Source organism: Microtus ochrogaster, chromosome 10 (genome assembly GCF_000317375.1).
Source record: "Microtus ochrogaster isolate Prairie Vole_2 chromosome 10, MicOch1.0, whole genome shotgun sequence".
NCBI classification, from domain to species: domain Eukaryota; kingdom Metazoa; phylum Chordata; class Mammalia; order Rodentia; family Cricetidae; genus Microtus; species Microtus ochrogaster.
The window spans coordinates 82,465,310-82,479,336 of record NC_022016.1 but is presented as its reverse complement, the minus strand read 5'-3'; the positions used below and the strand labels follow the sequence as shown (position 1 = coordinate 82,479,336).

The 14,027-nt window shown below is 41.6% G+C and overlaps 1 protein-coding gene across 10 annotated transcripts in view; it reads left to right on the top strand.

Annotated features, from left to right (window-relative positions):
* The window catches only part of Rere (arginine-glutamic acid dipeptide repeats), a 367,056-nt gene that overhangs the window by 154,723 nt on the left and 198,306 nt on the right, over positions 1-14,027 (top strand). For all 10 annotated transcript variants that reach the window (XM_026782135.1, XM_026782129.1, XM_026782128.1 and 7 more), the window contains exon 4: positions 6,703-6,828. In XM_026782135.1, the coding sequence (XP_026637936.1) occupies positions 6,703-6,828 (126 nt within the window). The remainder of the gene's footprint in view (positions 1-6,702; positions 6,829-14,027) is intronic.

Here is a 14,027-nt window from a genome sequence, read left to right as displayed (position 1 = left end):
TGAGAGAGAGAGAGAACAGGTGCTTTCATGTTTGAACAGCATCTCTTAGGAAATGCTGATTACAGTATGGTCGTTGTGAGGTTCCTGCTGAGGTACCGTAATTGCTTAGGGTACTAGCCCCAATAAAAGCTAAAGCTTCTGTTGTCAGTATTAAAACATCAAAGCTATCTGCAAAGCAAGTGAGATAGAGGGTGCTACCTGTTGGGTCCATTTTTATCTATCTATTTATTTTTTAAATATTTATTTATTATACAATATTCTGTCTGTGTGTATGCCTACAGCCAGGAAGAGGACACCAGACCCCATTACAGATGGTTGTGAGCCACCATGTGGCTGCTGGGAACCGAACTCAGGACCTTTGGAAGAGCAGGCAATGATCTTAACCTCTGAGCCATCTCTCCAGTTCCCTGTTGGGTCCATTTTAAACCCACATAGTGCTTCTCTTTGAGAATCTGTGTCCAGCACATACTTGCAGTTGTCACATGAGAATAGTAGAGATGGTGAAATATTTGCTCCTGAGAGAAATAGTTTTCCTCCATTTTCTTCTCTCCTCAGTTCTGTGTACTTCTTATGAAAAGATTGAGATGAGATTAATCAAGACTCCTTGCTCTGGTTTACCCAGGTTATAGAGGAAATATGCTTTGTTTCATAGAAAGTTTTTTTTTTAAAGAAGAAACTGAAGTTGATTTTGCCCATAACAGATAACATGGCAAAACAGAACAATGAAAAATGGCTTTAAAAAACAAAGTATTAGCTTTGAAATATAGCATGATGGGTTATGTTAGCCTTTGGTTTGAGGTTATACTAAGAGATGTACTGTCTTGTAAACATCAGCAGACAAAATCCTTGTGGTGCAGTAGGGTTTGGGGTATAAATAGGATGTATGCTGGGATTGTAGGACTGCTTTGTGGTGTTCTTACGCTAATACTGCTAAAGAGAGTAAAAGCCAATGAATTGAGGCTTGGGGAGTGGGGAGCCATCTACTAGTCACCAAGGGCAGGGTAATAGTGGTGTGTTGAACTCCCAAAGCCCTGGGTAGTGTGTGACGCATTCAGTGTGTGAAAGGAAGAATGTTTGGACTTTGTGTTGTTTTCTAGGACTTGCTTCAGGGCTTCTTCAGAGTCCACGTCTGTGGTATTGTGCGTGCCTTGTTATATAAATTGCCTCTCATTTCATCCTCAGAAATGTCCAAATTTGGATGACTTTTTTCTGTGGGTGTAAGCTCCATGACTTCTTCTTTATCAAGTGTTAAATCATCATAACATATAAGGCTGCTACCATCCCACACTGTAGGTAAATTTGTAGCCTATACTTACTTGTACAGGACTAGATGGAGGCCATGGTAGTGCATAGTATTAACTTCTTTTTTGGGGTGGGGGTATAAGACTGGGTAGGGTTTCTTTATAACAGTCCTGGCTGTCTTGGAATTTGCTTTGTAAGCCAGGCTGGCCTGGACCTCACTGAGATCCGCCTTCCTCTGCCTCCCTAGTGCTGAGATTAAAAATGTGTGCCATGGGGCTGGAGAGATGGCTCAGAGGTTAAGAACACTGGTTGCTCTTCCAGAGGACCTGAGTTCAATTCCCAGCAACCACATGGTGGCTCACACCATCCATAATGAGATCTGGTGTTGACTTTTTATGTGCAGGCAGAACACTATATACATAAAAATAAATAAATTTATTTAAAAAAAATGTGTGCCATGACAGCCCGATGGAGTAGTAAGTTATTAACCTGAGCCAGGTTTTTGAAGGTTAGGGGTCTTTATCCCTCTCTTTCCTTTCTCCACTTTGTTTGTTTTGAGAACAAACATAGGTTTATTAAAAAGTGAGAACTCGCCAGAGTGAAGAATGGGAGGGGCTCCAATGGAGAAACACTCCAAAGATAGCATTTTGTTGTGGGTTTTTTTTTTCTCTCTTCTTTCTTTTTTTGCTTGTTGTTGTTTGGTTTTTTTTTTTTTTTTTCTTTTCTTCTGGGAACAGGGTTTCTCTCTTGTAACCTTGGCTGTCCTGGAATTCCTTCACCCTGTACACCAGGCTGGCCTTGAACGGCCAGAGATCTGCCTTCTGTCTGCCAGTGCTGTGATTAAAGGTGTGTCCCACCACTGCCTGGCCAAAGTAGCATTTTTAAGGGAAATAAATTATGTGTTCTGTTGAGAAACATTGATTCTGTTGGGTTACTTGTTTAAATATATTAGAGTTATTCATGGAAGAAATAGACAAAAGGGGGGCGAGGAGGTATTCTCTGGCAAGCAAAGTTGATAAAGTGTTGATGTATACTCAGAGGCAGGAGGAAAGGTGAGCAACTCAATAAAGATGCACTGTACTTTTCAGTACCAATATATATTGGTCAAGAACTCAAATAATAAATTCAGTTTTTGGAAGTAGTGGTAATGGTAACAGATAGTGGCTTGGCAATCTGTGATCTTTGTTGACCTTGCGTGAAGAGATTAATTTTTTTGTAAAAAAAAATGGATTTGGGGAAACCTGAGGCACTGTGGCAGTCTACAGAGAGGCAGAACTGAAAGGATGAATCAAGAATTGCCTCAGCAGGTGAGAGAGCAGAGACACCAGCGGGTGCTTGGCGCAGCCCCTTCCTCTGACCTCACTGAGACCTGCGCCTTTCCACTAGAATCTTAGATCATTCTCCTTTTCTGAAGATGATTGGTCCACTTGGTCTAGATTGAGCGGAGCAAAATAACCTGAGATAGCATCTTCAGCTCTTTTCTCCTACCGGCCTCTAGAGGATTCTGAGTCACTTTGTGCGACCTAGTTTGTTTTGATGATTTTGTTTTTGATCATCAAAGTATATTTTATCCAGAATGCAGTTAAGGCAGGGCGGTGGTGGCGCACGCCTTTAATCCCAGCACTTGGTAGGCAGAGGCAGGTGGATCTCTGTGAGTTCGAGGCCAGCCTGGTCTACAAGAGCTAGTTCCAGGACAGGAACCAAAAAGCTACGGAGAAACCCTGTCTCGAAAAAAATAAAAAAATAAAAAACAAAAAAACAAAAAACAGAATGCAGTTAAGAATGTTCACAATCTGTTCCCCCTCTCGCAAGCATTTGTTGCAAACCCTTTTCTCAGTTCATGGTTGAACCCAACAGAGGGCACCAAAGAAGTACAGAATGTTGTTTCTTTCCTCAGCAGCCTTAGATTCTAATTGGAGAATCTGTAGCATTAAGCATCAGCCATTTTTAGAGAACACTAGATAGGATTGATAGGGAGGAGGAAGACTTAATATTTTTTGTTCTGAAAGGAACTCATGTTTCACTAAAATTATCAACATTCTATAATCTCAATTTTAAGCATAAATGGAATAATTTTCTACCTAGAAGTAATCATGGATTTTGAGAAAGTTAACCCAGAGTTTATTGTTGAAATTTGTTTGATTCCTTGTGCAATTCCAAGGAGTTGCAATACCTGGTACTGACTACCAGTTGTTTATTTCTAGGTAATTCTCAGAGCCACTCTGTTAGTGTTCCTCACTGCCTTCATCCGTACTTTAGAGGAAGTATGGTTTGGGTTCCTTAGGATTAAGTAATTGTAGGTTTATTTATATCAAATGAGTTTCCAGGAAGGATATGTATGGGTGTGAAATTTCTTTTTGAGTTTGTTCCCAGAACCCACAACCCACTCTAAAAACTTGTTACTGCTCATTGTTTTTTATTCCTGCATCCCCTGACAGTAGAGCAGAAGAGGGCTACAAAGAAATTTTTTCTCTTCAGCTGGGATTCTGCATACGAGTGAATCACCAGAGTTAGGGACTGTACACAGCTGTTGTGATTGTAGCAGGGAACATGGATGCATGGGCGTCTGGGAGGTGGTTACTTCACTTTAGTTGTAGGTCACTGCCACACTAGAATCTTCTTCTCAGTGAGCTGGGATGGGACCGGGAGTCTGCATTGGTTTGATCATGTGCAGTTCAGCATTTGGGAAGTATTAGTCTGGGCCTGAGATGAAGGTTGGCAGGCTACATAGGTTGGTAGTTTGAATTTTGACTTCAGGTTGTCTGATTTCCATTTCTCTTTCATTTGTTGTCGTCTTTGATGAGCTTTGTCAACCCTTGATGTTGGGATATAAGGTCTGCCTCGTTTGTGACCTTGCAAGTAGATTGTTTTTAGATGCAAAGTCAGGCATTCAAATTGTTTAGCATAGGGCCTGCCCCTCAGATGTTGGTGTTGTGACATTATTGAATTCCTTATGCTATGATTTATTTTCCTTGTTCATTTAAAAACTTGATGTATAGTAGTTGTACATATTTAGAGTATGGTATAAACTGATTTCTCTTTTCTTTTCTCTTCTTCTTGTTTTTTCGAGGCAGGGTTTTTCTAGCTTTGGAGCCTGTCCTGGAACTAGCTTTTGTAGACCAGGCTGGCCTTGAACTCACACTCTGCCTCCCCAGTGCTGGGATTAAAAGTGTGTGCTATCACCGCCCTGCTATAAACTGATTTCTAAGGCAGAAGATGTTGCATATTGATTGAATGGATGACAAACTCTTCTTCTAGAGGTCACACCCTTTTCCTTGCCTAAAATAAAGACCACCTACACTTGTTTTGTTTGTTAATGTGTACTCGGGTACTGAACGTATGTGCCAGGATATACAGGGCTGAAGGTCTTTGCAATGTAGTTATGTTCAAGAGACATGAGATAGAAGGATATTTTCTCATTTGGAATTGCATGGAGAAGTCAGGTGGGGCTACTGTTTCCTGGCCAGATCCCACATCTTTTTAGTTACAGAGCAGTGATCTTAAAAGATGTTTTTCAGTCACCACATTCCTTTTGTATGGTGTGAATGTAATTTAGAAATGGACAGAGAAGCGACTACCTCGGTAGAGATCAAAAGGAGGCTCTAGGGATGAGTAAGCCAGAGTTCAGTCCATCACCTCATTTCTCAGAAGGCTTTTTTTCCTGTCAGCAGTGGCAGAGCAGGTGACTTAGAGCTAATGTTTTAATGGTATGTAATTATTGCAAAGTTGGATAATTCATTTTTCTCCTAATATAATTGGCTTTTAGAACTCCCAAGAAGTAATTGCTGTTTTGTTTAAAATATGTATTTAAAATATGTACTGTATGTATTTCTTTAAAATATTTACCTCTAAATATAATTTACGGAACATGTTATCTATGTGAAAATTTTCAATGCAGGAAACTACATATTTTTTTCTCAAAGAGCTTACAAAAATTTGAGATAATATTTGTGGAAATCTACTGTGCCAAGAATATTGCTGAAGTTTCATTCAAACTCATTTCCTTACAACTGGAAATTCACTGTTCGTGTGTGCATTTGGATCTTTGTATTAATGACCAACTAAAAAAAGTGTCAGAAAAACAAAAATTACTGAGAAAATTACGGTAGATTCAGATGTCACCAGTGGTTTCTGATTTTTGTGAATGATAATTTGCCCGGAGAAGGCTGGTTTTTCTTAAAATGCTTAAAATATTGTAAGACTTGAAGTATTTGTATATTTAAAACAGGTTATTCCAAAGTGTTGAGAAATGCTTCGCTAGGTTCTTAAAAAATTGAAACCCTTAATTAGAATGGAGGAGGATTTGATACTTGAATTTGAATTCTGGTTAATTTGAATTCCTGACTGAAAACAGTTAACTAGATATTTAGTTTTCATTTTTGTTTACTGTGAAAAAATACTTACTGTACTGCACACTGTAACACACAGTTGTATTTTCTACTTGGAGTTAGCTGTTTTTCTGGGAGTATTGGAGGTATGGTTCTAGCACCATCTATTGAGCTGGTAGGAATGAGAGTCTATACAGAGTATGACCTCAAAGAATTACACACAGCAAGATACTAATAATGATGTGATATTATGTTAAAGTTTGCTTCTTTAATTCTTAAGTAACTGTAATAACGGGCTTTTAATATAAGTATTTGAATTTTGTGGATTTTTAAAAACAGTTCATTTAGCACCATATAAAATTGCTGTAGTTAGGCTTTTATATGTTATATGCTCTCGAATATTCAATGGGTGCAGCTGGGAGCTCTTGTCTGAGGTGTGTCTCTTCTTGTGCTCAAGGGACAGTGCTGGCTTTCAGAAGTTGCTTTGCATCCTTCTCTGCTGGTTTCTCTGTTTTCCTTTTAAAAAGACTTGTAGGACACGCTAAAGCTATCTTTGGTCCCTAGAAGAAATAATACCTCTCTTGACCTTGATATGGTTTGCCTGTTTATTAGTCTCACTTGGGGACATTGTGAAGAAACTAAAGCTCATTTCAGTGCACTTCTTTGTCCTGCTTTAAGCTGCTGTCTCTTGAAGTGGCAGGGCTTTCTCTCGCCCCCCTAACCCTTGGGTGTTCCCAGCCTCTTAGCACAGAAACTCTTCTGAAAGCTCAGTGTGTCTGTCTGCTCACGGCTCTCTCCTGTCTGACACTTTGGAATGCTGCTGTCACAATGAGCGAAGCATGCTGCTGCTGCATCTTAACTTGGTTATTTTGAGGGGCACACACCATACTCTAAAGATGGACCCTGGTTAAAATACAGAGCCCGAAGGGTCGTGCAGGTGTTGACACTGAAATAAACAAACAGTTTTGACTACTGTGGAGAGGTGAACTCCATGGGGGATACAAATTCTTGATGATGTCAGTGGTTCTCTGCTTTTTAAGGATTCATGCAGACACCTGCTGTGTGCTGAGTGCCCCTAGTAACCAGGATGGGGGTGATGGGCACCTTAACTTAAAACTGTTTTCTCTTTTAGGTCCACAACTCCCAGGCCTGTTGCAGATCTCCAGCTCCTGCTTTGTGTGACCCCCCAGCATGCTCTCTGCCGGTGGCATCACAGCCACCACAGCACCTTTCTGAAGCCGGGAGAGGGCCTGTAGGGGTAAGGAGAATCCCGTTTTTAAAAGCTATCAGTATTTTATATCCCATAGGGTATAAAATAGGATATTACCTCCCCTCCCAGAGCCCCTTTTAAAATGTGCTGTATGATATGTGTTTAAAAAGAGTGATAAGTACATGCACAGAGGACATACCATACGGGACTTGCCTTACCCCTCTAGGACAGTTTCAGAAGTTAGTGGGGTTTGCTGGAAGGTATTTTGGCACCAGCAGAGAGCATGCTGGGCTGCTGCAAGGAGCAGGAGCTGGCAATCAGCAGCGAGTATGGATGTTGGCATCTGAGATGGGGGAAAGGGGGTAAGTTTAAGTCCAAGTGTGGATTGTGCATTTCCCAAGACTCATTTGTGACTCCAGGCCCAAGGATCTAAACTGTTTTGGCCACTGCCCTCTTCAGGGGACATATTGTGGAAGGCTGTTCACAAACAGTGAGGCTTTTCTGTGTAGTCAAGAAACCCTTCAGTGGTCTGGGGTGGCTCTGCCTTTCCTGGCTGTACCCTGATAATTCCTCTGTGACTTGATGAGAAGATGCATAAGATGGAGCAGGATGTAGTGGTGGTGCTCCATGAGGGCATTTTTTAATGTGCTGTCGCTTCCCACTTGTGGACTGTGTGCTCACTTGGCTCTCTTTCTCTTCCTTTGTGGAGGACTTTAATGAGAACGTTTCTAGAAGGCAGGTGTTTATTGTTTTGAACTGAGTACCCAAGACTGTTTATAGCTAATGAAGAGTCATCAGATTGGTGGGTTTAAGTTTGTAGTGTACCAGAAAATAATACAGGAGGGTAGTCATCTCACGTATACATAGATAGTACCAGGTGCTTCAACACATGATCAATTGTGTAGGTGTATTGTACAGTATTAGTGTCCTGGCGCTCAGTTCTCTGTGCAGGTTATAGCATGCGGTTTTGTGAAAGGGATTAGAATCCAGAAGCTCTGCATTTGTGACATGTCAATATGATGTAGATATGCAGCATGTACACGCATCCTACAGTGTAGACAATGTGCTGGTTACTCTAGGAGTTGTGAGAAGACATAGGATGTCCATGAAGAGCATATGTAAGTGGGTGCTGAAGGCAGAGGTGAAAATGTAAAATAGGGCTGAGGTCTCAGAATAGTTAAGATGCTTATGGAGTAGGCAGTAGAGAGCTTTTGAAGGCTTAGAAAAGAAATCTAATTGAGGTATCTTACAAGCTATTGTTTAAGAAGATTCACTTGGGCCGGGCTGTGGTGGCGCATGCCTGTAATCCCAGCACTGGAGGGTTAGGGCTGTCATCCCTATGTAGGATGAAGAAGAACAAACCTATAGAGATTGCTATTAATAGTGAGAACAAGCGAGGTGTGGGAGAGAGAGAGAGCGCTAGCTGCTTAACATCTTCCCTCCTACTTCACACGTGTAATAAACTAAGAGTGGCTGTTAAAATGTCACATTTATGTGTTTGATGTAGATTCCTATGTAGGCCTTGGGTTTTCTGAGATAATAAGCACACATAGCAGAAGGTAAAATCTAATTTTGCGGATAAAATCCTCAGTGCTGTCGAATTTACTTACATCTTAAGGGGGAAAAATATCAGTGAAGTTTTGACTGCCTTCCTGGGAAACTTGAGTCATAAATGTGTATTGTTCCTTTATGTATCTGAGGAATATGGTTTGTCTTGTAGGCTGGTATTTTCTTAATTTACTCTAATAAATAAGATGTTACCCTTTAGACCCTTTTTATTTACTGTGGTACTTCCTAACCAGGGTTTGCTGAATGGATTTTAAAATTTGCCCACTATGCTGATCTTTTAGGAAACTTTCTATGATGGCATTAGTGATGATCAGTATTGCTATTTTTCAGCATCCACTGAAGATTTAAATAAATTCATTATTGGTAGAATCCTTAGATGCCATCATCATTGTAGACTGGAGAAGAGTCAATAACATGATGATAAATCTTCCTTGAGTCAGATGATGCTGCCTGAGGCTAATTACATTGATTGTTCTTTAATGGTGCTTCGTGTTGCCAAAGTCATTCTTGCTAGCTCCAGTTGGCAGAGCCCCCACCCCCGTGTGGGCCTCCCATGAATTCTGCAGGCATACAAATCTAGTAGAGTGTAATGACAGAACTGCTGGGAGAAAAAAATTGATTACAGGGTTTCAGACAATATCCTTAATGTTCCTTGTCATGATGCACCAGATGTCTTTGCTAATGAACTATTTTTGTTATTTAGTTTTTATAGGATAGTATTTATTATATCATAATTTAGCTTTCTCGACATATTTTGGTATGTGAACTCATTGAATTTGATTGTGTGTGTGTGTGTGTGTGTGTGTGTGTGTGTGTGAAACAAGTAAACAATACAAAAGAAGGGAAGGAAGGAAGAGAAAGGAAGGGAGGGAGAATCTTTTGGTTTGGATGTTTTTTAGCAGAAAGAATCATGCTCACGTAATGGTTGGGAGAAGTGAGGATGAAGGAAAGCAGAGGAACCATTCCCTCGGTTTCCACAGTGTGCTCAGAGACAGCTTCTGTCACTTCCGACCCCGATGATTTTCAAAGTGCACTCCATATGGCATCCTGGAGGGGGCTCGATCCAAACAGCCCCAGTGCCTTCATTTCTAGGTGATTTAAACCCACCTTTGTTTCCTCTGCCCTAGATACAGCTCTGCCAGGTTTTGTTTGGGCTACACCCGTCCTCCTCAATGCCAGGAGACCAAAGCTGAGTTGGTACATTTAATTATTTAGATTTAATTTTGTAATTATTTACTTAAAAAAAAATCCAGGTGGTAGTAGTGCACATCTTTAATCCCAGCACATGGAAGGCAGATAGAGCTCTGTGAGTTTTTAGACAGCCAGGGCTACACAGAGAGCCACTATCTCAAAATGAAAGACAAGGCCCTGCTGTGTAACAGCCATGCCTTGCTTTATCTGTGCGGTCTTTCTACCTCTGCTCTTCTGAGTACCACCACAGTTTAATACTTAAGAATTTTAGTCATATGCCGGGCGGTGGTGGCGCACGCCTTTAATCCCAGCACTCGGTAGGCAGAGGCAGGCGGATCTCTGGGAGTTCGAGGCCAGCCTGGTCTACAAGAGCTAGTTCCAGGACAGGCACCAAAGCTACAGAGAAACCCTGTCTTGGGAAAAAAAAAAAAAGAATTTTAGTCATGACCCTTTGTGTGTTTGAGACAACTTCTGAGTGGCCAGCAGACATAATTTAAGACAGTACTGTGGGCTAGGTAGGCATGGTGGTAGCAGCACACATGCTAGTCCATCAGTCAGGAGGAAGGCAGATCTCTACAAGTTCCAGGGCAGTCAGGACTACATAGTGAGACTGTGTCTCAAAAAGAAAAAAACGAAACACAGTGCTGTCATAATGGTTTGAGGAATTCTTGATAAGTTGCCTGCCACCAGGCCTGACAAATTGAGTTTACCCACACCTTAAAAACAGAAGACTAATTCTTGCAATCTGTCATCTGGTCCCTGTAGTGAGCCTTGGCACTTGTGGCCCATACACATGCATCCACACATGATAGATAACAATTTAATAAAAAGAGAATTTTAAAGAGCAGCAGTTTTAAAAATTTCGTTTTGGTGGACCCTAGCGTTCAATCATTGAGGAGGAGGAGTCGCCCCAAGAGACTATCTCTCACATCACAGCTAATGTAAAAGCATGAGGATTTTATTAATTCTGTCATGACAGGATCTTCCAGCAGTCGGGAGGCTAGAAGACCCTGAATGTCTGGTACAGGATATTTTTAAAGGGAAAAACCACAGAAGGAAGGGGGTGTCTGGGGGTTGTTCTTTAACTATTGTGATTGACTTACTCAAGGGCTATTACCAATAATTGGCTGGAGAGTGGTTGCCAGATCAGATGAGGTAAGGGAAAACATCTGAGGGTCACTTTGCCCCTTCCCAGGGCCTAAGTCAAAATATCAGTAACTGAGTCAACACCTAAGGGTTATCTTGCCCCTATTCAATAACTGAGTTCTATTTGGAGAACATTCACAAGGACTCAGGGAGATGATGAACGTTCCCAACATTTCAGTACATGTGTGGGCAATTGTTAGGTCCTTGGTTCCCAGGGGGGAAGGGAGGAGGAACATTATTGCTGAGACTGAGAGTTGTCAGAAATGGCTTCAGAATTATCTTAAAGTTCTACAGTTTCAATTTGCCCTCCCCCACCCAAATGAAACAACCCAGAAATAAACATTAGCTGGGCCCCGTGAGAGCTCCATAGTTAAAAAAGTGCTTACCAGCAAACCTGGTAACTTGAGCTCAGTTTCCTGTACCCACATCAGGGAAGTGGAGAAACAGCTTTTGCAAGTTGTCCTATCATACACAGACGACACACACACACATTTGTGTGCACAGATAAAAACTAAAAAGACAAAACCCACCCACCAATGAAACTTCTGACTCATACATACTATAGTTTCATTTTCCTAAACTAATAATCTGATTATCTAGTTGAACTGTGAGCTCAAGAAGATTTAATGAACTTTCTGAAATTGTGTGGTAGTTCTGTATGGTTGTATACAAAGTTCTTTAGCTGTTTACTCTAGATTCTAATCAGTATATTTCAAAAAGAAAATAATCTAAAGGTAAGATTAGGGATGCAAATAAACCAGGTGTGGTTATGTACTTATCTAGTCCCACCAACCGCAGAAGAAACACACAGGAGTTTGCAAGAACCCACAAGTTCAAGATGAGTTCCAAAGATGGCATCATTAACATCCATTCTCGGAAGGTTCCTCTCTGGGTCACTTAGAACTTCAAGTCAGCCAGCTATGGTTAAGTTGCTGAGTGGTCGTTTTCCTCTTCTCAGGCTCTCTTGATGCTATCTCTAGTTTATTCTATCCAGTAGGACAGCTCAGTGGATGAAGGTTCTTAAACACCAGCTTCATGTTCTGAGTTTTATCTCTGGAACCTACTGGTGAAAGGAAAGGACTGACTCCAGCAAGTTGCCTTCTGACTTCAGAATATTTTCTATGGCATGCATGCAGTGGCACATATGCATGGCACCCTCCCGCAAGGTTTTAAAAAGTTTTTTTTTCCATTTCATTTTTTTAATTCTCTGAAGTTCTATTCAAAATATCTTTGAGGGAGGGTGGTTTTGAGACGGGGTTTCACTATGTATCCCTGACTGTCCTTGAACTCCTTTGTAGACCAGGCTTGAACTCACAGAGATCCACCTGCCTCTGCCTCTGCCTTCCTAGTGCTGGGATTAAAGGTGTGTGCCACCACCGCCCAGTTGAAAGTCTATTTTTACCATCTTCTAACTTCTCCCAAATCCCCCCTTCCACCCCACCTACCCAACTTAATGGTTTCCTTTTCTTAGTTGGGCCAGTAATGTGTTTCTCCTTGCAAACATGAGGACCTGTGAGGATCACCAGAATCTGTATAAAAAAGCCTAGACGCCAGGTGGCATACACTTATATCCCAGCCCCAAGAAAGTAGAGTCAGGCAGGTACCTGGGGTTTATTGACCAGATACCCTAGCTAGTATGGTGAGTGCCAGGCTATGGAAGCCCGTGCCAACCAAAACCCAAAAATCCACGGTATGACTCCTGAGGAATGACAGCCAATTTTGGTCTTTGATTTCAACACAAACACACATTTGAACCTGTGTGCATGCACAGAATTTCAGATTCTTATTTCCCTGGTAGTCAATGTCCTGTATCTCATTGGATCCACCCATCCCTTTTCTGGAACAAGAAGCTAATGCACAGAAGACTCTGGGTTTCTTTGAGTTTCCTGCTCAGTGAGGGCCTGATTAGGCCGAAGCCATGTCTTCATGGTTTTAGGTTGTTGTCTTTCCACTAATCCTGTGCTCCTTTCTTTGACCCTGAAGCACGATTAGTAAAAGCTCAGAGACAGGTATTGGTGTTTAACCTGAAGACCAGAAAAGCAAAATGGCCAGTCACTGGCTCTTATCTCAACCCTAATCTGAAAATGGTAATCCTGCCTCCAGGAATCTCAGAATGAGACTGTGTCTGAGAGCTGTCTCCTCCCATTTTATAATTCTCTCTAGTACTGGGATTAAAGGTGTGCACCACTGGATTAAAGGCATACACTGCCAGGTTTCTATGGCAACTAGTGTGGCTACTGGAATTAATGGTGTATGTTACCACTGCCTGGTTTGTGAGGCTCATCAGTGGGGCTGTTTTACTCTCTGATATTCAGGCAAGCTTTATTTATTAAAATACAATGTAGTATGGAGCTGCGGGCCACGTTCCTGCCGCCTGGCTCCTGGCTCCCAGCTAGCTTATGCCCTGAAATAATTACACGGAAACTGTATTCTTTTAAACACTGCTTGGCCCATTAGCTCTAGCCTCTTACTGGCTAGCTTTCACATCTAGATTAACCCGTTTCTAATAATCTGTGTACTACCACAAGGTGGTAGCTTACCCGTTAAGATCCTAACCTGCGTCTGTGCTGGGTGGGAGAATCATGGTGACTGCCTGATTCGGTTTCTTTCTCCCAGAATTCTGTTCTGTCTACTCTACCCACCTAAGGGCTGGCCTATTAAAGGCCAAGCAGTTTCTTTATTAGTTAACCAATGAAAGCAACAGATAGATGACACTCCCATCATTATACAAATGAAATGCCACTACATGACCCATAAGGGATATTCTGGGGGAAAAAATGTGTTCTTGAACTGTTGTTGTGGTAAAACACCCTGAAAAAGTTTAAAAGGAGGGTAAATTTTGGCTCATATAAGAATTTCATTTGCTGTAGTTGGAAAACCATGATGAAAGGATCTGGAGGCACCTGATTATACTGCATCCACCTTCAGGAAGCCAAGACTAATGAACCATTCTCATCTACACATGGTTGTGAGCCACCATGTGGTTGCTGGGAATTGAACTCAGGACCTCTGGAAGAGCAGCCAGTGCTCTTAACCTCTGAGTCATCTCTCCAGCCCCTCATTATTTTATTAATATATTGATACAGACATTCTCGCCCACAGAAATAAAGTGTAATTTTGCCTGACCTAATTTTATAGAGTTGTCTTTCACTTTAGGAAAGCCTATTGTTATATTGGTAAAGATACCTACCTTAACACAGCCATTAGTCTTTAGGGATCTCCACTCAGGTAAAGCCAGATTCTTGACTGACCTGCATATAAAAGAGCTTTAGATGGGCCGGGCGGTGGTGGCGCACGCCTTTAATCCCAGCACTCGGGAGGCAGAGGCAGGCGGATCTCTG